Below are 23,339 nucleotides of genomic sequence, written 5' to 3' on the forward strand. Positions count from 1 at the left end.
GCGCGCGTGGGTTCAGACCCACCGCATGAGGACCATCGCTATGTTGCGCTTGGTCCTGGACGGCCTGTCGGCGTGAGGGGGTTTGATCTTCGCGCTCTTGTAGCATATGCCTCTCGCCTGACAGGCTCGTTTGCCCACTGTCCGAAACGCCGGCTCTTTCACTCGGGGGATTGACCGTGTGCGCGTCCTCGCCCCGTCCAGAGCGCGACGCCGCCATGATGCCGTTGCCGAGGGGATGCCGGGGTTGCTGCAGTAGCTGCCAGGAGTCTTCTTCTGTGGTTTGAGTTGTGTTCGTCGCGTGGTAGGTGACTTGCATACCCGGCTTGCGGGGCCAGGTGGCCAGAGTTGCTAGATCTGGGGGCTATGCTCAAACGTCAGTAGAAACAGGGGGCCCCGGCCACACATCGTTAGGGTCGACGCGTTCGGGGCTACATGGCTGGTTAGTTTTCTTGCTGTCTCACACCCTATTGCGAGAAGGGAGGGGGTTGTCATTACGAGTATGGTTGTGTTCTAGGTACATTTTGGTAGCGTCGTGCAAGGTGGGAGGTAGTGGGTGCGTGAATCATGTGAGTATCCTAGACTCGAGAGCGGTAGGCCCCTCCGCCTCCGCCTCTGTTTCCGTCTCCCCTGCCGCGTCCGCCTCTGTTTCCTCGTATCGGGAAAGGGGGGTCGCCACGCTTGTGCGTCCTGCCTCCCCTCCCGCTGCCCCTCCAGATGGTCTTGCCGGAGATTTGGTCGCCCGTTGTTCTCGTGGTAGGTGGGAGGGCGGGCTTGAGCGACTCTAGAGTCGTCCCGGACCAGTCGGCCGCCTTCGGGATGGGGCAGTCCATTGTCTCATGCATCTCATTTCTGCAGAAGCGGCATGGGTCCACCTTGAGGGCAGCGAGGTTATCCCAGCCGAGGGAGATGTAGTGGTACCTCGTCGTCGACCAGATCGCTTTCCAGATCTTGATGTCGACTTTGAGCTGGTTCGGGGGGCGGACGAAAAGGGTGTACTTGGCTACAGTGAACCCTTGATCGTTGAGGTAGGTGTTTCGGAGGAGGTCAAAGGAGTCGATCGTTCGGTTGACTAGCTCTGGTGGGGTGTCGTTCGGGAAGTCGGCCTGACACCCTTCCGAGATCGCCTCCTTGAGGCGGCTGTCTGCGCGCGCAATCTGTTTGATTTTTTCGAGGGCGAGCACGCGCTGGGCGACTACCACCTCGTGCGGGTCGAGTGGGTCGACGGCGATGGTGCCGATGAGGGTGAGGGCACATCAGGCAGAAACAACTTGTCTCCAGAGTGCACCAGAGTCTCGAGAGTAGCCGGAGCAGCCTGAGACAAGTACCCTTTTATGGAGGATCCCGGAGCTCGGCAGGCGGCTCCCGCGTGCTCTGGAGTCTTGGCGCCGTGCTCTGGAGTAGCTCCGAGCACCCTCTCCAGAGCACTCTGGAGCAGTCGCGAGTACATTTGCACCAGAGCACTGTGAAGAATCGAGCAGTGGACGAAGAGAGCCGTAGAGGCGAAAGGACGCCGGATGACGGACAGGGTGTCGGATAGGACGACAATGGTGGATAGGATGATAGATTGGATATCGATCTAGGACGATACGGCGGCATAGTACTGTACAATGCGTGGGAACGTAGTATACATGACTAAGCATACTGGTAGTGCCTCGGATGAGGGCGTACACCGGAACACTAGGAACCAACAGAGGTCCGATCTCTCATTTCAAGACAGGCCTAGGCACATCGAAGACGAGGCGTGGATAGAGACGGCGGAGAGGTCATGAATGGGAAGGCCGTGAGAGATGCCGTCGAGAAAGGCGTGGCCGAGGGCGATAGCGACTGACAGGTTAAGACAGCAGGCGGAGAGGGGTGGCGAGGTGGAGGAAAACAAGAAAAGACGCGTGAGCTGGCAACGCCGCCGCACGCCGCCGCACACGCGGCCTGCGCTTGCCGTGGGAATCACCTTCCGTAGCGGTCCGGGCCCCGCGAACACAGATCTTGTCGTTCACCTCGCTGTCTACTTCGCCGCGCTCAACGTGTCCGTCTCTCCATGCCTGTCTCGCCGTGCTCAACGTGTACATCTCGCCACAACCAACACGTCTACTTCACTGCGCTCAACGTGTTTGTCTTGCACCCTCAACGCATTCGTCTCGCCACGACCAACACATCCATCTTGCCGTGCTCAAAGCGTCCGTCTCGTCACGCTCGGTCACCCCGCCACACTCGACGTATCTACCTCGCTGCGCTCAATGCGTCTACTTTACTGTGTTCGACGCCGTCTTTCACCTCACCACACTCAACGTGTCCACCTCGCATGCGTCCACCTCCCTGCGCCCGAGGTGCTTATTTAGACTTTACATATCCAGTATCTTCCATGTAATAGTATACTACTTGATGCAACTGCCGTTTGACCCCTAAGTCGAGCACGTTTAGTCTCAGATAGCGCTGTGAATTGGAAAGGTGGCATCTCACAGCCTAAGCATCTCATTATATCACCAAGCTACTATGTGCTCACGTCCGTTGAAGTTCCCGATGCGAAACACCCCGACACCCGAGCACCTGGAAGCTCCTGACCCCTGGCTGACACTCTCGAAACATCCCGAGCATCCAGCCAAAGCTTCTGAGATCCACCGTGCATCCAGCAGAACACTCGAGGCCAACTGAGCGGTCTGCAAGACTCTCAAGAACGCCGGAGTCTCCCACACTGCTCAGGCGCCCTCGAGGTCATCGGTGGTTGCTCCAGAGTGCTCCGGAGCCCTCCCGCGCATCACTCGGGGCACGTGAGTCTCCACGAGTTCGGGCCGGCGCTCTCGTGCAAATGGTTTTTTCCTGATGCAAGCCATGAGTGAGACCCAGCATCGAGCGGGGTGATCGAGAAGGAGACCTTTGATTCGGAGACCCCAAAGGTCTGTTGGGCGAGAAGGTGGTCGCGGAGAGCAATGGCATTTGGAGGGAGACGAATGAAGAGGGAATGGGGTGCCGCAAAGGTGGAGGACTCGTGGTAGGGTTCCCTCCGTAGCGCCATCCTGATTCGGACGTTGTAGGGCATTCGGTTGTTCTCGTCGAAGGCGATGAGGCCGAAGAACCTCTTGATTTCCTCGATCGTGGCTGCCGCGTTTTCATTCCAGCCCTTCCCTGCTCCGTGAGGGGTGAGGACAAGGATTATGGACTTTGTCGCCTCACTAAGGGTATGGGTCTGGAAATCGGCTATGCAGCCGGCGAAGACGAGGTAGAGTGGGAGGTGGATGTTGGGGAATGGGCCGCGCGCGTAGAAGGGGTGAGGGAGAAGGGGTTCTGCCGGGACGTTGCCTTGTCGCGTGTATTGGAGGTGCGGGTTCTCTTGGTACCCTGCCCCGCGCGCGAGGTCTCTCGTGGGGTCGTATGGGTCGTTCTCCGGGTCGAAGACTGGGATCACACCTATGGCTCTCTCCTCTCCGTTTTCCGACCCAAGCATGTCGGCCTCCTCCATGACAAGGTCCTCTTGGGGAGGTGGTGGCGGGTTCCGGCTTTGTTGTGTGAGCAGGTGGGTTTCTGTGCGCCAGGGGGGTGGCGCGGGTAGTAGCAGTGGTGGCTGCTCGGACGGTGGGAGCAGGGTGGCCTGCGTGGCCTGCAGGTGTGTTGGTGTGCTCGGGTGTGTGTGAGGGAGCGCTAGCGGGGTTGGGTGTTCGCTCAGTAGAGGCTGGCTGGGTGGAGCGGGCTCACGGATCGCGGCCGGGGTGGGAGGAGGAGTGGGTGGTGGCAGTCGTAGACCGTAGGGGGTGAGGATACCCGTTGGCGCTTGGGGCGGTGTGAACAGTTCCCCGTGTAGGGCGGGGAGGGTAGGTGGGGCGATGTGGGGGTCCGCAGGGTATGCTGTTGGTGATTGCGAGCCCGGGCGTGGGGGCAGGTGTTTTTCCCCGGCTTCCTTTGTCGGTGTGGCCTGAGGGTAAGGTTGACCTCGTTCCTACATTTGGTATGCGGTTGTGAGGTTATGCAAGGCAGGGGGGCTGTTGTGGGAGCTTACCTCACGCGCCTTGTTGGCCTTTGTCCTCTTCGGCGGAGGGCGCACAGGGGAGGGTTGGGAGGGGGTGTGCGGCGAGCCCTCTTCCATTGGGCTGGGTTTTATCCTGTTTCTGGCCCGTCAGCGGGCAGGTTGTGGTGAGGACTCGTCGTGGCTGCCTTTGGCCAGGTGTCTCTGCGGCGCGTATGTATCGCCATCGGCTGTCTCGTTTTTTCGTACTCAGCGCGCGTCAACTGTCAGCGGGAGGGTTTTTCTGACATTTTATTAGGGTTCAGAGGGGCTCGCTAGGGAGTGTCTGCGTGCTGGCACATAGTGATTCGTCGCCCGTGGGCATGGGACGATCTTTTCACCCGTGGGTGTGACGAAGTCGTCTGTGGGTGTCCTTGGACACTCCGTGCCCCCGCTCACTCCCCCCATGGGGGGATGCGCACATTCGTTTCCGATTGTGCATGTCGCGGAGGGGTATTTATCTCCTCTTTGGAAGAAACGACCTCTTTCCGTCATCTCCTGGGTGGAGAGACGTCTCCTTGGCCCTCGCTGAGGAGGGCGGGCCGCACAACCGACATTCCCACGGTTATCGTGGTCGTGGTAGCAGGACAAGGAGTGTTTTCGGCGGCGGGCAGACTTGGTTGTCCACTTCCTCCTCCACACGCACTGAACCACTCACCATCCACATCTATCCTGCCCTGCGGAGCTCTCACTAAGACGCGCCTTGCTCTTTACCTTCTCCCCATTTTACTCTCTCCGAAGTCATGAGATCATGCTGCACATTTCTCGCGGAGTACGCAGTGCCGACACCCGTCTCATGAACTCAAGGGGCATAGGTACGCTGCGATCTACACTCCCTGAGTCAGTGTCGTGATGCCTGGTCTACGGCGTCCGGCTCTGGACGCTCTATGGTGGACGCGCCAGCTAGTGCGCGGGCGAAATGTATTTCGTGGTAGTAGTACAGTGGGAAGGACACCAAATGGGACAAGAGCGGATCGCGTGCTCTGCGGCAGCGCGCACGCGGCGCGTGTTAGCGCGCGTGGCTGAGATCCCCCCACGGCTTGCCTCCAACCACGACGCTCCTCCCGCCGCATCGTCCGCCTCCTTCCTCCCTCTCTCCTCCATCGCCTTTCCTCCGTCAGCTCGGCAAGTTCTTTCGACCCTTTGATCATGCCCCTCTCGGACGATCAGCAGAATGCGATCCTCGGGATCTTGGGTCCGCCTCCCCCTGATCCAGGCAACGAGGTTGCCCCTGACTACGCCGCGGACCAACATCAAGTTGAACGCCAAGATCTCATCGACCACAGGACCTGCGCGGACCATGCTGGCGCTGCGGCCATGCTCCGCACCGTTTGGACTTTGGGCAAGCCGGCACGCCAGGCTGCGTGGGACGACTATCAGGCACGTCTCGCTCTCCTCGAGGATCTCGACACCTTGCAGCCCCCCTCCCGTGGACCCTCCCCACCCCCTGAAGGCCCTCCCGCTCGCTCCCGATCCCGCGGGCGTACCCGGACACGCACAGGGCCGACGACCAATGCCATGGGCTCGACGTTCGACAGCACGTTGCCCGTGATCGACACCCTCGACAACCCTTCCTCGTTCGCCATTGCGCAACTCGCGAAAGGCGACTACGTCTTCATGTGGTATTTCTCGGCAGATGGGATGAGGGACCAGGGAGGCCAACGCTTCGCTCAAGCGATCGGCCAGTCAACGTTCAGCCTCGAAGGAACCCTCGACACCACAACCAACACCGTCAACTGGTCCCGAGCCCCGACTGGGGCGAAGCGCAGCACCAACGAAGTTCGCGACGCCGACATCACCTTTGAACAGTTCGTCGAGGCCAAGCACACCCTCTGCGCACAGTATGAGGCTGCAGTCGCCGATGGCAAGCGCGTCTACTCTGATCAGTTCGTACGCATGTGCCGGAAGCTTTTTGGGTTCGTCGAGCAGCACAGCCTGCGCAAGCACGACCCTGCTTTGGGCTGGAAAGCCTTGGCGTCGTACGTCGAACGGGTTCGCATCAATATCCATCAACGGCTGGTCCGGAAGGAGCCACTCCCAGACTTCGGTGTCCTCGACGATCGCCGCATCGAGACCATTCACCGCGAGCTGTCCATCCAGCAGATGGCATCCATGCGGGCCGCACATCTCCAAGAGCTAGAGTCCGTGCGAAGCTCTTCTACTGTGCGTGTCTTTGTTTTCTCAGTTTGCCTGTGCTTTCGCTCACTCTCTGTCTTCCTTTTAAAAACATGCACCACGTCGCTGTTTTGTCCAACCTATGGTGCCCTCTCTCCCGCGCGCGCTCTCAAATGGCCTGCCCATCGGCGCGCGCGTTTTTTTCCTCCGCGTCACCCCAACGCCCTTCGTGTCACCCAAACACATGCCTATGCCTTTGGCCTCCGCGCGTACTTCACTCGCCGCCTCCGTGTGCCCAACGCCCTTCATGTGCTGCAGTCGCGCTCGCGCTACAGCTCCCCCACCCCAGGGCAGTCACACGGTCCCAAAACTCGCTCCACACGAGGGGCCGAGGCATCCTCTTCCGCCGGCACCTCGGTTTTTGTCCCCGGCCACGCGTCCTCGACCAGCGCGTGCGCCGTGTGTCTCGGTCGACACCACCACAACGCTTCTACCTGCGCCGCAACCGAGCTGCACCACGCCCCCGGCACACCCACGTTCGTCAAGCGTGGGGCGGATGGCCGCGGTTTCTCCACCTCCAGCGGTGGTCAGATCTGCCTCCGCTACAACCTGCCGAAAGGATGCCCGAACAAGGACCCTTCCAAGTGCCGACCCCACGTCTGCAGTGGTTGCGGGTCAACCGCTCACTCCGCTCAGTCTTGCCATCTGTCACGTGCGCCAACACAACAGTAGCCCACTCAATGCAGACGAGTGGGAGCGGGAACTCCGTACCTTCGGACTCCTCGACCGCTACCCCACGCTGCCTCTCTCAATTCGGCAGGGGTTTATCGTCGGCATTCCAACAATCTCCATGCAGTTCACACCACCTAATCGCCCCTCGGTCATCGACCACGCCAACCACCTGGAGGAAATCGTGTGCAAAGAGCGCAGGCTCGGCCGTTACCTTGGACCATACACCTCTGACGAAATCCAATCCGTTCTCGGCCCCTTTCAAACTTCCCCTCTGTCCATCATCCCTAAACCGCACAAGCCAAACTCGTTCCGCCTCATCCAGAATTTCTCCTTCCCACACGAGCCCCGCAACGGTGTCTCCTCGATCAACTCGGCCATGGACGCCAGCTCATATCCTTGCACCTGGGGTACGTTCTTCGCTGTCGCGCTCATGTATGCCATGCTTCCCCCGGGGTCACAAGCCGCTGTCCGTGACGTCCGCGATGCGTATCGAACTATCCCTTTACACCACTCGCAGCTCGCAGGCACTGTTGTCCGCACAGGTGACAACTCCTTTGAGGTGGACACCTGCGCAGCGTTCGGGTTATGCTCTTCCGGGGGGGTTTATGGTTTTGTTGCCGACATTGCCTGCGAGATTTTTCGCGCCCACGGCCTTGGCCCTGTCCTTCATTGGGTCGATGACCACTTCTGGGCACGAGTTCTTGTGTCCTGGCTGGCTGAAGCAAACATGCGCCGCGCCGCTGCGCGTGACCGCATCCGGAGTCGAGGCGCCCGTCGGACGCGAGGGGGACGTCTCTGGTGGTCAGGGGATGCGCTCCCTGATGGTCGCATCGAGGAATTCATCGAGGACTTCTGCTGCCCACTCCGGGATCATTCCACATCTTCCCTTCGCCCTGACGCTGATGCGTCCTATGCCTACTCCTTCGCAGACATTGATCGCGTGTCGCTTCCACTCGGTTATGTCTGGGCGCCGGAGAAAGACCAGCTTTGGTCGTCCACACCGGACTATACCGGCCTGTCCTACGATTTCGCTCGTGGCACTGTCGCTCTCCAGCCTTCAAAGCGGGACAAATATCTCACCGTGCTGGACCTTTTCCTGGCCTCCCCTGCGCCGGCTCACAACCTCGACGCCATCCAGAGCCTCTATGGCAAGCTCAATTTTGCATGCTCCACAATTCCTGATGGACGCGCTTACCTTACGGGACTAGAGGTCGCAATTTCCAACGGATCTGACCGTCCTCACGTCGCACGGCACCTCCCCAGATTCGCGCTCGACGACCTCCGATGGTGGCATGCTCGACTTCTATACGGCAACATCGAGCGTCCAATCCCTGTCCCGGTCGAGGTCTTTGACCTCCTCGCATACTCCGATGCATCCTCCGGTGTCGGAATCGGGATCGTCATCCAAGGCCGTTGGCGTGCATGGAGAGTCCTTCCCGACTGGAAGCAAGACGGCCGTGACATCCAATGGCTCGAAGCCGTCGGGTTCGAACTACTCGTTCTTGGACTTCTACAGCTCCCCGACCTCCCACCCAACGTGGCCGCCCATGGTGACAACACAGCCGTCATCGGCGGATGGCGCAAAGGACGCCAAGCGAACCGCTGGGTCAATGCATGTTTCCGCCGACTCAATGTTGTCCTTGCAGCCGCACGTGTCGCGATCCATGCGCGCTACGTTGCCAGCGCTGCGAACCCTGCCGACGACCCGTCTCGTGGAATCTACGGCCCAACTAGCCTCCTCCTGCCACCCATCCGACTCCCCGACGCGGTCTCTAGCTTCTTCGCCGACTGGAACGCCCCGCCGCAACCCTCAGAGCTCGCCGCACCAGCGCACGCACTCCCCAAACCTCCACGGGACCCCGCCCGCGCGCTCGACGCTGACCGTGCAAGCTCCGAGCGCACTGCCCACATCCTCGTCAACAGCCCTGCCTTCTACTGGGACGAACTCAACGCGTTTTAATCGTGTCCTTCCACCTCGCCCTCACGTGTTCCCTCGGCCCTACGCCCCCGACCTGTCTCCTCGCCCTCATCCATGCCGTCCACATGTCGCTGCCAGTTCGCGACTGACCGCCTGGTCCCCATCCACGTCATCTCTGGTGGTCACCGACGGGCCCGTGATAAGCCCACCTCGTGCGGTTGACGTGCTTTCGCGCGCATTCGACACCTCTACGGCGACTACCTACGGCTCCGGTCTTCTACTGTTCCACATCTGGGCTGACACCCACGACGTACCTGAGCATTTGCGCGGTCCCATACCTGAGCCAGTCCTCCTCGATTTCCTCCAATCACTCATTGGCTCGTACTCCAAGTCCGCTGTCCGCAACACGTTCCATGGCATCGAAGCTTGGCACAAGATCTGGCAACTCCCATTCTCGTTTGACTCTCGAGGAGAAAGCTGCGCGGCAGGATCTCGAGTGCAAAGTGCGGGAGCTTATGAGTCTGATCGGAACGAATGGCTCCCCTAAAACCAACACGCACCGTCGACAAGCATCCGGTATGTGCGACCAAGATATGTCCTGACTCGGTAGTAGCTAACTTGTGCATGCACAGCTCTTCTAGTGTCGATCAAGTGTCTGATCCCGTTCGTCAAGTACCCTCCACTGCGGACCTCGGAAACACAGGCTCATGCTCGGGGCGATCACCGTGTCGTCAATCAGTCAGAGCCATCGACCACTCCCGGTTCCCCCGATACCCTCCCTCAGCATCATAACCCGCCTGTTAACACCCCCGCCTCCGCCCCGTGTGTCAACCCTCGCGACGAGCTCTCCCCGAAAGTTCGCGTGTTTCTCGAAAAGGCGGAAAATGTTGGGTACGATTTTGCCTGGGTGGACACCTGCTGTATCGACAAGACGAGCAGTGCCGAGCTGTCTGAGGCCATCAACTCCATGTTCCAGTACTACTCACATTCCGCCGTCTGCTACGTCTATCTCAGTGACGTCCCATCCATCCCATACGGAGAGAAGTTTCGGGAGAGCAAATGGCATCTTCGTGGATGGACGCTTCAGGAGCTTCTCGCGTCCACTGTGGTGTTCTTCTTCTCCGACCAGTGGGAACTTCTCGGCAACAAGAACGACCTTGCTCAACTCCTGCAAGAAGCAACCGGGGTTCCAGTCTCTGTTCTACGCTCCGAGACTGAAATCCAACACACGTCCATCGCCGAGCGGTTGTCTTGGGCGTCAAGAAGGGAGACAACCAGGCCGGAAGACATCGCGTACTGCCTGTTCGGGCTCTTTGGGATCAACATGCCGGCCCTCTACGGTGAGGGCGGTGAGAAGGCGTTCCATCGGCTTCTGGAAGAGATCATGAAGACGTCGCGCGACGCCTCCATCTTTCTTTGTGGACCATACAGAATGCAGTCTACATGGAGAAAACTAGTGGAGGAACGACTCTTGCCGGAACTTGCAGATCCTGGAAGCGGCCTTCTTCCCCAATCACCTAGGGGATACGAGGGCCGAATTCAACTCATATTCGAGGGCAATGCTGGATACGAGAGCACGGAGCCGGACTTCCAACGGCGCGAAGAAACGGTGCGTGTCTCTGTATATTTCCGCGTAATGGTCCTTGACGATTGTATTTCAGAGTGTCCTACGCTACCCAAAATTCAACATAACCCCAGATGGATTGATGCTTTCGGCGCCGGTGCTAGAGGTTCAACTGGAACGAAGTCAGAACACCTTGCTTGTCGACCTCTTCTGCAGTCGGACCATTCGTTACAACAATTGCGACTTCCGCCTGCCATGCTACTTATGGATCGAAGCCAAGGCACGAGGGTTGTATGCTCGCATGGGCCCAATCACATCTCTTTTTGAACCTCTGCCCGCCGATCTTGAATGGAAAATGGCCGAAATATGTATCCAACTACGGAATTCGCGTCCTCCACTCAGTCGTAGTCTTGCACCCGGGGACCGTGAACTTTCCAAGCTGCGAAGTTTCTGCGACAAACAACTATCCTCGGAAAACGCCCCCTTCCACCTCTCCTTTGAAAGTCTCTTACGGTCTCTCAGTCCGTTCACGTACAAGAATTTCACCAAGCCCGATCATCCCCTGCAGCAGCGTCACAGTCTCGATACCGCGGTGCTATCCTTCAACTCCCCTCCCGGCTACGACGGCAGCCTATGCATCCAATTGGGCTCTTGCAGACACAGTTCCACTTTACTTACCCCAGATCCCCCCGAAGATGGGTCAGCAACTCCATGGACGCATCATCACGCCGCTTTGTTCGACTCAAGGGTTTCCTCCAACCATTGGAGGGGGTTTGTGTGCGAGAACTACCACATCGAGATGGACGGGTCGTGGCCGAAGACGCTTCGGCATCAAATGGCGGGGAAGACGGTAGAGGCGACGTTCGCGCCGAGCACTCTGGCCCCCTACGACGGCCACACGCTCGAGGTGACCTTCCGGGTGTTCTATGAGCGAAGTACGGCAGCGGGACAGAACTAGGGAGGTATGCGAGGCGGCAGCGGCAGCGGCAGCAGTGGCAGAGAGCGCGGAGGACATTGCAACAGTCATCGGATACTCGTAGGGTACATATCGGAGGATGTACCCTCGTACGCAAGCTACGTCGCTCTTCCGGCACATCTCACCGAGTCTCATCGTGGCCTCTCACGCCGCGCCGCATGTATTCGCGACGGCCTGATGCCGCGCACGCTCGAGCGAGTGCTCGAACTCGGCGATGTTCTTCGTCACCGCCTCGACGCGCTCCTGCCTGGTGATCGCGAGCCCGCACGCATACGCCCGACCGACTGCAGCGCGGAGGAGCCGTCCTCAGCACTCTCCCAGACGGAAAGTGGAAGGGAGATGAGACTCACGCAAGACTGCCCGTGCGCCCAGGGCGAGCGCGCGGAGCATATCCGCGCCGGAGCGGATGCCGCCGTCGACGAGGACGGCGAACCTGTTCGACGCCTGGGCAGACTTGGGCGATCTGGCGACCGCCTGGGAGGACACGTTGGTCGTGATGCGCACGAAGGGGGCGGAGGCGGGGACGCACCGTGGTCGAGACGACGATGCCGTCGACGCCATCGTCGATCGCGATCTCCGCGTCCTGGGCGAAGAGGGGTGGGTGTGTGCGCGCGACGTAGACGGAATGAATACGCACCTCGGGACTCGATATCCCCTTCACCCCAGCGGCCCCTCCCGGTGCTTGCGCAGGGAGCGCACGTCCTGCCAAGTACTGAACGTCCCGTTCACCGCCTCACACCTCCATGCTGCCGCAAGCCGCATAACCTCCTTGATACGCGCATCGCCAGACGCGATGAGCTTGTCGATCTCGGCGGGGTTGTACAGGAGCGCTGAAATGTCGCTCTTGTTGGTGTGCGCCGAGAGCGCAATCTGGATCCTGGGTCCGTGGGCAAAGGGGAGGAAGCCGGAGTCGAGGTCGAGGTAGCGCCATCTGATGACCATGGTATCGACGGTAACGACGAGCGTGCTGTACTCCGAATGTTTCGCGAGGGACAGGAGGAAGAGCGCGGTGTCTTCATTGAGCGGCCTGTGGAAGGTGAGGGTATGCGGACATGGGTGATGCAGCGACGTACCAGTAGAGCTGGAACCAGCGAGGGGTGGAGGAGGAGCAGGGGTGTGGCATAGATGACGCCGAAGAGCGATATCTATTTCGTGGGCAGAATCTCGTGTTGGGAAGGGGGACATCGCAGGAACCGGGCACGAGAAAGTGACGTACACTGAGGTCGCGATGGGTGATACGACGGAGCACGCGCGGCACGATCTGCCAGTGCACGAACTCGTTTTGGTTCGCGCGGTAAGTCTCGCCCGTCCCCACGCATCCAAAGACAAAGTTGAATGAGTCTGGCGCGTTTGCGGAGCACGATTGAGCCAAGTCAGAGGGGTGCAACGATGGAGGAGCGCACCTGGATAGTCCTTTCGCTTCTCCTCCGCGTCCACCTCGAACTTCTTAGGGTCCACGGAGCCGCACGGAGCCCAGAAGAGGCCTCTTGCGCAAAAGCGGATAGCTTTCCCAGCACGGAGCCGTACGTATTCATATCCTTCGTCGCTGTAGCTGATCCAGCCATGCTGTCGATAGGTGGGAGAGAGGGAGGGTGCGCAGTCTGGCGAGATTTGTAGGAGCGATGTCATCCCAAGTGTAGAGGACTGTGTCGGTACTAAGCAACAGTGCCCAGCGAAAGAAAGACATGCGCGACTTACCCGCCGTATGCCAACCCATGCGCGACTTGATTTGAACCGCAAGCTCGGACCCACGATAGGCAGTGTGCGCCGAGCAGTAGCATCACTAGTCGCATGCGTTGCGTACTGCTGCAGTGGATAGTAGAGTGAGATGGCGGAAAGGAAATGAGGCAAGGGTTGCATCGTGGGTGCAGCCCGACGACGGCGGCATTTTAGGCGCGCGATGCATACGACTCGCCGCGGCCCGCCTTCCCGCCATCATTGCCCTTGCTCATGGACTTGTCGTAAGGCTCCGATGCACTCTGACGGCGTGGTGGCCAGTGCGCTTGCTCGCGAGAAACACCGACGGATAGAAGGGGCCGCTGCTGAGGGATCGAGATGGTGAGTGACGTGTTGTGTACTCGGTGAAAAGCTGCTGACGACTCAGACTCAGATGCACATTTTCTGTCGTTAGGAGTATAACGTCCCGACTCCCGAGCCCCCATGGGTTTTATTTACTCTCGTTTTTACGCGCACGGACGGGTTGCATCGCGGAGTCCATTCCAATCACCTCAAAAACCCGCTTGTCACGAGCGGGAGAACTGGAATCTCGGTGAACGTACACTATTTCTCCGTTATCTCTCGGACGACGGCCTACTGGGTCGCTGGTCAGGCCTCTTTTCCGGGGTAACGGGCTTGTCAACAGATGCCGCTTCGAATGCACACGGCGTCGTTCCCCACGGTTCCTGTCCGTTTCTCATCCGTCTGTTACAGATCCCCGTTTTAGACGAGTGTTCATAGCAAGCATCCCGAAACCGTCCAATCCGTACACGCATGATCCTCGCCAGAGCACCGGCTCATCATCTGACATCACGCGACGGTGTGTCAACCTCCACTTGACTCCGCAGAGCCCACTTTAGACGGTACTTCGAGCTTGTATTCTAGGCACGACGTCACACGAGCTCGCCGTCATAAGGGCCGTGCGCAGTGATGCGGAAGCCCGAGCCAGAGAGCGAGCTCGTCGCCATGCCCAACGACGGTCCACACACCCAACCGCGCTTCCGCCTGGCCATCGTGTGCGTCCCCCTCGTTTCTCGGTCTGATTTCTCGCCTGACGTGTCATGCTTCCCAGGGGTGCAGGAATAGCAGGCCTCACACTCGCGATCGCGCTCGGGCGATGTGAGGATCCGGTGTCGCCCATCGAGATCGACATGTACGAGTCCGGGACCGAGATCACGACCGTTGGCGCGGGCATATCTGTCTGGCCGCGGACGTGGGCAATCATGCGCAGGCTGGGACTGTATGACGAGCTCATGCAGGAAGCGGTGAAAAGCAAGGGTGAGACGAAGAAGGACCAGGACGAAGGGAGCGAACATCAAGCGGGTGTGGATGATGGAGACTGCGAGGGGACGTGGAGTGAGTCCACGGTGCATAGCACACTACAGAAGATACTGAGCTCTGCTCCAGGGCCCGCCTTCGTGTTCCGCAAGTCGGACTGGCCGCGGGAAGGCTTCGAGTTCGGGCGCGTCATGGTCCCAGGTCGGTTTTCCTCCTCTCCCGCTTGCTCTCTTCCGCGCTCAAGCTCGCGCGCACAGATGGCGCGACCACTATGCACCGCGCCGACATGGTCCGCGTCCTCGTCCGCCACCTCCCCGCGCGCTGCACCATCCACACCTCCAAGCGCCTCGTCTCCTACGATCCTCCCCCGCCTTCCTCCCCAAACGACACGCACACATTGCACTTTGCCGACGGTACCCACGCAACCGCCGACGTCGTTATCGGCGCAGACGGGATCAAGTCCGCGGTGCGCAGCTCGATGTACGCACACACACACGTGCAGGAGTGTGAGAGTGGGGACGACACGCCCGTCGCGGCGTGCGCGCGGTGCGCCCGCTCCCGCCCAAAGTGGACGGGCACCGTCGCGTACCGGTACTTGATCCCGACGGAGCGGCTGCGCGCGGTCAACCCCGCGCATCATGCGCTGCATGTAGCGGCGCCGATGAGCGTGAGTGATCAGTGGTCTGGCTGTCATCGCCTCGTTCGAGGCTGACGCACTGTCTGCAGTACTCTGGCAAGGGAAAGGTACGCACGCGTTTTCTGGGAAGGTCTGCGCGAGTTGGCTGATTTCGCGCGACAGCATATCATCACGTACCTGATATCGCACGGGAAGTATCTCAACTGGATAGGCTTCGTGACGCGGCCCGGGCAAGAGGGCACCGAGTACCCACACAAGTGGGTGCTCGACGCGAACCGGGACGACGTCGTGCGCGAGTTCGCGGGCTGGGAGCCCGAGGTCGACCAGATGATCGCCGTGCGACTCCCTCTCTTCGCGCGTTCCGCAAATATAGCTGATTCACTCGCGCAGTGCGTCGAAGACCCGACGTTGTGGGCGATCCACGTCATCGACGACCTCCCGTTCTCCGTTTCTGGCAGAGTCGCCCTGATGGGAGACGCGGTGCGTGGATTATCACCGTGGCTCTGAACGCGCACGACCACTCACCCAGCCGCGCTCTCGCAGGTGCACGCCATGACGACCCACTTTGGCGCAGGCGGCGGCCAAGCCATCGAGGTCCGTGCGCTCCCTCCCTCTCCTAAGTACCTGCGGGGTGTTGAGCGCCGTCCCCACGCAGGACGCGTACCTCCTCGGCACCCTCCTCACCGACCCGCGCACCTCCCCGCCGCGCCTCCCGCGCGTGCTGGAGATCTACCAGGCCGTCCGGCTCCCCTTCGCGCGCGCCGTCGTCCGGAACGCGCGCGCGGTCGGGCTCATGTACGAGTTCAACTCGCCCGGGCTGTACGCCGCGGACCCCGCGCGCGGCGAGCCGACCGCGGTGGGCGTGCGCTCCGAGGAGGTGACGGCCGCGGCCGCGGACGGGGACGGGGACGGGCTGAAGCGGCGGTTGGGCGAGCTCGAGCGCGCGATCCGCGGGATGTGGCAGTGGCAGTGGAAGGAGAAGGTGGAGGAGCAGTGGGCGGAGGCGGAGCGGATGATGGACGAGCTGGGGAGCCGCACGGCCCCTCGGCGGCGGCGGCAGGCAGAAAGGTGGTGTGTCGTTGCATGAGTTGTGGACAAATTTCAGAGCTAGTCCTGACTGGCCTGGTTCTCCACTCGTGCGCCCGCGTGCCTGCCTCTTAGCTACGAACACCGCATCTTCGAGTGAAATATCCTTTTATATACTTTCATCCTCCAGCAAATCTCGCTCTAGTTCTTCGGGATAAGGTGGCACGTTTGGACCGCTCACGCAAACCTCGTACTCTTCCCTGATCCCGCGCACAGAGCCGGGACTAGTACCCGATCCTGAATATGGAAGCGGGCGGAGAGAACACATTCCAAGATATTCAAAATACCGAGCAATACCCCCTCCAACGAGTCTGGAAGCCCAAACGGCCTCCCATTTAGCTCATGTCTCGCGGGTTCCAGTCTCAGGCGCAAAACAAGCCGCTGCGCTCGTAGAAGAGAGAGCAGCGCGTCAGAGACCGGCGGAACAGCAGCCAACGGCTCATGAATCTCGTATACACGCTGGTGTCCCAGAAATCCAAGACGTACATAGTGTCACGGTGTTCGCTCAACGGATTACCGCATTATCACCAAGACTGACCCCACCGACTCTCAATCTCCCGCCAGCTCCCCACAGTGACCACCATCCCATGATGTGCTTTTACCCCGCGTCCGAGTCCTCGTACTCGGTGTACCGCACGCGGATCTCGTACATCAGCAAAGTAGGTGCGGAAACGATAGCGTATGATCGTGCACTGGGGCATTTGCAGCGTACGATAGTTAGTGCTAGCGAAGACGATAGAAGGTAGATTAGTATCCAAAGAATGCAGTAACCCGTATTGTACGGCCTTCTACTTCTTCCGCTATCAACTGATGATCGATTCTCGCGGGCAGGGCTATCAAGTCTGAGTGCGCGCGCGACCGTATATCGGTCATCTGCAGCGCATGAGATGATAGTATCACACTATAAGAGGTCAGAGTTAGCGGAGGAGATGACAGATAACTGCAGAACACTGTCGCCTTCCGTCGCACACAGGGGCGTACATATAATCACACAGGTAGTATGATCCAATCGCACGATAATCCATTCGGGTTAAATACGAAACAGCCGGTGTTCTACACAACGGACACATGAGCAGAATAAAGAACTTACATGGTCGGCGATGTGGCCGAGCTTGAAGCCTCTCTCCCAGCACGTCTCCCCGAATTGAGGGAGGGTTCCCTGCCATCGTGAGTACTATCGGAGTGGTCAGTAATGTAGAAAATTCGTATCGAGAGATCGCTTACCTGATAGAGGAGTCAATGTGGAGAGCGCGGAAAGGTCGGTTGAGCGTGGCAAGATAGACAGGTCGGGCATGGAGGGGCGCCATGGGCGCGAAAGGGTGAATTGGTTGGGCGCGGGGAGGTGGTCGCCTTGAGCGTGGATGGTCGCGTCGGGGAAGGGGGAGGGAGGCGGAAGAAGTCAGCGGGTGCGGCCACAGGGAACGCGGAGGAAGAGAGACGCACGCAGGAGAACTGGAATGCCTTCACGAGCCGGATCCCCTCGACGGAGCGGCCCACGGGGAGGTTGTTGATCGTAATTTGCTTGTCCAGCTCAACCGAACGCACAATCAGCCGCGATTCCCGGACGTGTGCCGCTCCACCAAGGACGTACCTGAGGGCACCCTACAGGGTCGACTCTGATGAGAAGCCCACAGAGGGCGATCCCCTCGTCCTCGATGAGGACGCCGTACTCGTGGGACATGGACATGTGGGCCGACTCGAGACCGCCTTGCTTGCGCGGGGCAATCACCCAGATCGGTCGAGGCCGCTATGGACTTGGTGGAATGAGCGGCTGCAGAACAGATATCGGTAGAGGAGGAAGAGGAACACAAACCAGTGAGCCGCTGCTCCTGCCGAACGGGCGGCTGCTCGGGGCGGACGCGTCGCGCGCGTTCAGCAACGCCTACCGGAAGCGGTCGCGCGCAGATCTAGCAGCAGGAGGTCAGGATAAGCGGGCTCGACCATGCGGGTCACCGTAATATCCTGCTCGCCTGCCGCGCTCGGACGTCACCTGTGGTCACCAAGATTGTAAAACAATACCCCAGGTTCGTGGTGGAAGCGTTGCGTGATTCGTGGCCACCTTGTAAAATCAAACAATGCGGCCAGGCTGTTGTTATACTTCAGAAGTGTCTGGAGTATTACAGAGTGTCTGGTTCTTGTTAAAAACATCAGAGAAGTATTACAAGGCTTCAGGCTTCTGTAATATGTTGCAAAGGTAATACAGCGCGTCGGGGCATTGTCAGAAGGGTCGGTGAGTACTACAGCGCGTCGGGGGATTGTTAGAAGCGTCGGGGAGTACTACAGCGGGTCGGGGGATTGTCAGAAACGTCTCCGGGTAATACAGCGCGTCGGGGGATTGTTAGAAGCGTCGGGGAGTAATACAGCGCGTCGGGCCATTGTCAGAAGCGTCGGGGAGTACTACAGCGCGTCGGGGGATTGTCCGAAGGGTAGGGGAGTACTACAGCGCGTCGGGGGATTGTCAGAAACGTCTCCGGGTATTACAGCGCGTCGGGGGATTGTTAGAAGCGTCGGGGAGTAATACAGCGCGTCGGGGGATTGTCAGAAACGTCTCCGGGTAATACAGCGCGTCGGGGGATTGTTAGAAGCGTCGGGGAGTAATACAGCGCGTCGGGCCATTGTCAGAAGCGTCGGGGAGTACTACAGCGCGTCGGGGGATTGTCAGAAGGGTAGGGGAGTACTACAGCGCGTCGGGGGATTGTCAGAAACGTCTCCGGGTATTACAGCGCGTCGGGGGATTGTTAGAAGCGTCGGGGAGTAATACAGCGCGTCGGGGGATTGTCAGAAACGTCTCCGGGTAATACAGCGCGTCGGGGGATTGTTAGAAGCGTCGGGGAGTAATACAGCGCGTCGGGCCATTGTCAGAAGCGTCGGGGAGTACTACAGCGCGTCGGGCCATTGTCAGAAAGGTAGGGGAGTACTACAGCGCGTCGGGGGATTGTCAGAAACGTCTCCGGGTATTACAGCGCGTCGGGGGATTGTTAGAAGCGTCGGGGAGTAATACAGCGCGTCGGGGGATTGTCAGAAACGTCTCCGGGTAATACAGCGCGTCGGGGGATTGTTAGAAGCGTCGGGGAGTAATACAGCGCGTCGGGCCATTGTCAGAAGCGTCGGGGAGTACTACAGCGGGTCGGGACATTGTCAGAAAGGTCGGAGAGTACTACAGCGCGTCGGGGGATTGTCAGAAACGTCTCCGGGTAATACAGCGCGTCGGGGGATTGTCAGAAACGTCTCCGGGTATTACAGCGCGTCGGGGGATTGTTAGAAGCGGCGGGGAGTACTACAGCGCGTTGGGGGATTGTCAGAAACGTCTCCGGGTAATACAGCGCGTCGGGGGATTGTTAGAAGCGTCGGGGAGTAATACAGCGCGTCGGGCCATTGTCAGAAGCGTCGGGGAGTACTACAGCGCGTCGGGACATTGTCAGAAAGGTAGGGGAGTACTACAGCGCGTCGGGGGATTGTCAATGACGTCTTCAGGTATTACAGCGCGTCGGGGGATTGTTAGAAGCGGCGGGGAGTACTACAGCGCGTTGGGGGATTGTCAGAAGGGTCGGTGAGTACTACAGCGCGTCGGGGGATTGTCAATGACGTCTGCAGGTATTACAGCGCATTGGTTGATTGTCAGAAAGGTCGGAGAGTACTACAGCGCGTCTGGGGATTGTAAATATTGTCAGGCAGTACTACAGCGCGTCGGGGCATTGTCAATGACGTTTCCGGATATTACAGCGCGTCGGGGCATCGTCGGAAGGGTCGGGGAGTACTACAGCGCGTCGGGGGATTGTTAGAAGCGTCGGGGAGTACTACAGCGCGTCGGGCCATTGTCAGAAAGGTAGGGGAGTACTACAGCGCGTCGGGGGATTGTCAGAAACGTCTCCGGGTAATACAGCGCGTCGGGGGATTGTCAGAAACGTCTCCGGGTATTACAGCGCGTCGAGGGATTGTCAATGACGTCTTCAGGTATTACAGCGCGTCGGGGTATTGTCAGAAGGGTCGGGGAGTAATACAGCGCGTCGGGCCATTGTCAGAAGCGTCGGGGAGTACTACAGCGGGTCGGGACATTGTCAGAAAGGTCGGAGAGTACTACAGCGCGTCGGGGGATTGTCAGAAACGTCTCCGGGTAATACAGCGCGTCGGGGGATTGTCAGAAACGTCTCCGGGTATTACAGCGCGTCGGGGGATTGTTAGAAGCGGCGGGGAGTACTACAGCGCGTTGGGGGATTGTCAGAAACGTCTCCGGGTAATACAGCGCGTCGGGGGATTGTTAGAAGCGTCGGGGAGTAATACAGCGCGTCGGGCCATTGTCAGAAGCGTCGGGGAGTACTACAGCGCGTCGGGACATTGTCAGAAAGGTAGGGGAGTACTACAGCGCGTCGGGGGATTGTCAATGACGTCTTCAGGTATTACAGCGCGTCGGGGGATTGTTAGAAGCGGCGGGGAGTACTACAGCGCGTTGGGGGATTGTCAGAAGGGTCGGTGAGTACTACAGCGCGTCGGGGGATTGTCAATGACGTCTGCAGGTATTACAGCGCATTGGTTGATTGTCAGAAAGGTCGGAGAGTACTACAGCGCGTCTGGGGATTGTAAATATTGTCAGGCAGTACTACAGCGCGTCGGGGGATTGTCAATGACGTCTTCAGGTATTACAGCGCGTCGGGGTATTGTCAGAAACGTCTCCAGGTATTACAGCACGTCGGCGGATTGTCAATGACGTTTCCACGTATTACAGCGCGTCGGGGCATTCTCAATGACGTCTCCAGGTATTACAGCGCATTGGTTGATTGTCAGAAAGGTCGGAGAGTACTACAGCGCGCTGGGGTACTGTAAATGACGTCTCCAGGTACTACAGCACGTCGGGGGATTCTAAATATCGTCTCCAGGCATTACAACGTTCGGGCGTCGCGCTCGCTGTGCCGAGCCCTTTTTTTTCTTGTCCAAAGCAAACGTTCTCCAATGCACCGTATCTGTATGACCGAGCTCGTACGAACGACATGGCATTTGGCAAGAGGTCGTATAAGATCTAATAGTCTCTTTGTAGTGACACACTACGGTTAGGACTCATCTGCAGACGACTCCAACCACGCTGCATCCTCATCGAGCCCCATCCGCGTCGTCTCGGCATTTGATGAGTCGCCTTGAATTTGCGGTGCGCGCTGCTGAAGCCACAACGGGACGTCCTTGCCCGGGCGATTCCCCATGTATGGTAGCCATGAAGTAACGCACCGCATAGCCAGCCCTTCAAAGACGCATGCCTGCTTCTCTGCGTAAATGGCGAGCCCCGTTGCCAGCTCCGCGCTCACGTCGCCTCGGCGTGTAGCCTGCTCTCGCCACCACCGAGCTTTCCACTCGAAGAACTCCACAATCCGCCGCATCTCCTCCTCCAGTAGCGCAACCTCTTCCGTCCATCGCTCGGCCCGTGCCTTGCTGCGAGACCATTCGTACTTCATGTTGTCGAGGACTTCTGTGACGTTGATGTCTTCACAACCGACAGGAGACTCGCCCGACACCCGAGGCACAAGCCATATCCACGACACAATGAAACGACCATCACCTGTCGGGTCTTCGTCGTCTGGGCGTCCTGGACCTCGAATATCCTCCCCGCGAAGCTCTTTGAGCCGCTCTTGCCAGCCGCCAGTGTGGTCGAGTGCGAGAAGCGCTGTACGAGCGGCACGGTAACGTTCCGCGGCGCGATCGATCTTGCTCTGGAAAGTCGAGTAGACCGACCGCACCTTCCCTGTGGTACGCTGCCCAGTCCCGCTGATATTGAGCCGATTGAACTCCTTGATACCAGTGATGATTCGCCGGTAGCGTCGTATATCGTCGAGCGCGTCATCCGCTTGGGCCAAGCGGAGGCGCTGGGCCTTGTCGAGCAGCGTGGGGTGAAGAGAGACGCGAAACGGGGTGGGAAGGGCACATCAGTAAAAAACGACATGTCACCGGAGTGCTCTGGCAGTGCAGTGCCATAATATATTCGCACGATACGCTTATTTGCGGCACAGGAATATGCGAATATTCCGCTTATTTGCACTCAATTGAGCCTAGCATCTGTTCTCGATATACCTGCTCATATGAGCTTATGGTGGTAGACAGTGCTCTCGCTCATATGAGGCCCCCCCAAAAACTGTTCCAGCTCCTTCATAATATCAGTTCAATTGAGGTAGGTGGTTTCAGGAGTGTTTGGCTCATGTGACAGCCATCATTTCACAAGAGTCATGCTCACATGAGGTCATCCATGTGCATGAAAGACAGGCTTGTATGAGCAACAGTCTGTTCACAAGGCACTCGCTCATGTGAGGGCAGTCAGTTTAGGAAAGTCCTGCTCATATTAGGGAAATCTTGCTTAGTTAACAGGACCGCTCAACTGAAAGGGGACCGTTCATGAGAGAATCACTCATTTGAGGTGGATGAGTACTAGAGAAAATCGCTCCCATGAACTGTGACTGGTTTGGGAAATATTCGCTCATATGAGTGGCCCTTGTTCATAAGAGATGGGCTCATGCGAGCGTTTTTGTGAGCGAAACATACGTTTAAATGAGTGGCGAAAATTTTGGCAGTCATCGAGAATTGCGCTTGTTGGAGTTTCTGTCAGTTTGCGAGAAATGCGCTCACACGAACCCACCAGTGTGTGAGAGATGCGCTCATATGAGCAGTGCTCCGTTTTCCAGAACTCCGCTCATATGAATGGGCTACCAGTTCGCCAGACATGCGCTCACATGAGCCTGCCGGTATCCAAGTGATACGCTCATGTGAGCAGCACTTGGTTTTCAAAAGATTCGCTCATGCGAGGATCATTCAGTTTGGAAGAAATGCGCTCATACGAGAGACACTCGGTTTTCAAGAGATTCGCTCACACGAGGGAGATTCAGTTTTCAGGAAATTCGCTTACATGAACCCACCAAGCGTTTTTCAAGAGGTTCTTTCTTGAAAGCAGTTTTCAAGAAATGTGCCCCATGAGCTGATTAGTCAGCTGATCAGCCAAACAGGCAGTCAGTAGTGCCAATTCACTCCTGCTCTGATCACTAAAGATTTAGCTCTTTACAAAACCAGCTCTGCTCAGGAGAGTCCAGACAATGTGCCCATAAAAAACTGGAAAATAAAAATCGGTTTTGGGGCTGCTAGAAACAGAAACCTCATTTTCTGAAGAACTCGGAAAGAAAATCTATTTTTGGGGTCTCAAAATATTTTCAGAGAACTAGAAAAGAAATCTTCTTCTGGGTCCCTTAAAAACGTCTCACAAAAACAATTTAAAGCTGATCGGTCATCTTTGGCACAAATCAAATTGGGCGGTTTGAATGCCACAGAACAGTGACTCTGGGCTAGTGACATCAA

General features: G+C 58.4%; 6 protein-coding genes across 6 annotated transcripts; 2 read left to right on the forward strand and 4 right to left on the reverse strand.

The window, feature by feature from the left end:
• Positions 1-12: 12 nt before the first annotated feature.
• Positions 13-4,075, reverse strand: BXZ73DRAFT_108256 (uncharacterized protein; the record flags this gene model as incomplete). Its single annotated transcript, XM_048017113.1, has 6 exons — positions 13-117; positions 176-361; positions 873-1,199; positions 1,253-1,460; positions 2,838-3,928; positions 3,989-4,075. 6 exons carry the CDS (start codon positions 4,073-4,075, stop codon positions 13-15), a joined length of 2,004 nt encoding a protein of 667 aa, XP_047871257.1.
• Positions 4,076-9,588: 5,513 nt separating this feature from the next.
• Positions 9,589-10,173, forward strand: BXZ73DRAFT_15752 (uncharacterized protein; the record flags this gene model as incomplete). Its single annotated transcript, XM_048017520.1, has 1 exon — positions 9,589-10,173. A coding segment is annotated over one exon (585 nt), but the record flags the coding sequence as incomplete, so codon positions are not given.
• Positions 10,174-11,443: 1,270 nt separating this feature from the next.
• On the reverse strand, positions 11,444-12,864 carry BXZ73DRAFT_93490 (oxidoreductase; the record flags this gene model as incomplete). Its single annotated transcript, XM_048026674.1, has 7 exons — positions 11,444-11,583; positions 11,650-11,773; positions 11,829-11,882; positions 11,999-12,326; positions 12,373-12,640; positions 12,703-12,785; positions 12,827-12,864. The coding sequence occupies 7 exons, from the start codon at positions 12,862-12,864 to the stop codon at positions 11,444-11,446; spliced, it is 1,035 nt and encodes a 344-aa protein (XP_047871259.1).
• Positions 12,865-14,076: 1,212 nt separating this feature from the next.
• BXZ73DRAFT_57355 (uncharacterized protein) lies at positions 14,077-16,017 on the forward strand (the record flags this gene model as incomplete). Its single annotated transcript, XM_048021569.1, has 7 exons — positions 14,077-14,338; positions 14,423-14,494; positions 14,551-14,960; positions 15,072-15,266; positions 15,321-15,410; positions 15,474-15,524; positions 15,586-16,017. The coding sequence occupies 7 exons, from the start codon at positions 14,077-14,079 to the stop codon at positions 16,015-16,017; spliced, it is 1,512 nt and encodes a 503-aa protein (XP_047871260.1).
• A 1,445-nt stretch (positions 16,018-17,462) lies between these two features.
• Positions 17,463-17,748, reverse strand: BXZ73DRAFT_8061 (thioredoxin-dependent peroxidase; the record flags this gene model as incomplete). The annotated part of the gene is made up of 2 exons (XM_048023317.1): positions 17,463-17,537; positions 17,608-17,748. Coding segments are annotated over 2 exons (216 nt in total), but the record flags the coding sequence as incomplete, so codon positions are not given.
• Positions 17,749-21,061: 3,313 nt separating this feature from the next.
• On the reverse strand, positions 21,062-21,974 carry BXZ73DRAFT_82990 (uncharacterized protein; the record flags this gene model as incomplete). Its single annotated transcript, XM_048023831.1, has 2 exons — positions 21,062-21,871; positions 21,948-21,974. 2 exons carry the CDS (start codon positions 21,972-21,974, stop codon positions 21,062-21,064), a joined length of 837 nt encoding a protein of 278 aa, XP_047871262.1.
• Positions 21,975-23,339: the final 1,365 nt, after the last annotated feature.

The sequence above is a fragment of the Epithele typhae genome, assembly GCF_022376455.1.
Source record: "Epithele typhae strain CBS 203.58 chromosome Unknown BXZ73scaffold_150, whole genome shotgun sequence".
NCBI classification, from domain to species: Eukaryota; Fungi; Basidiomycota; class Agaricomycetes; order Polyporales; family Epitheliaceae; genus Epithele; species Epithele typhae.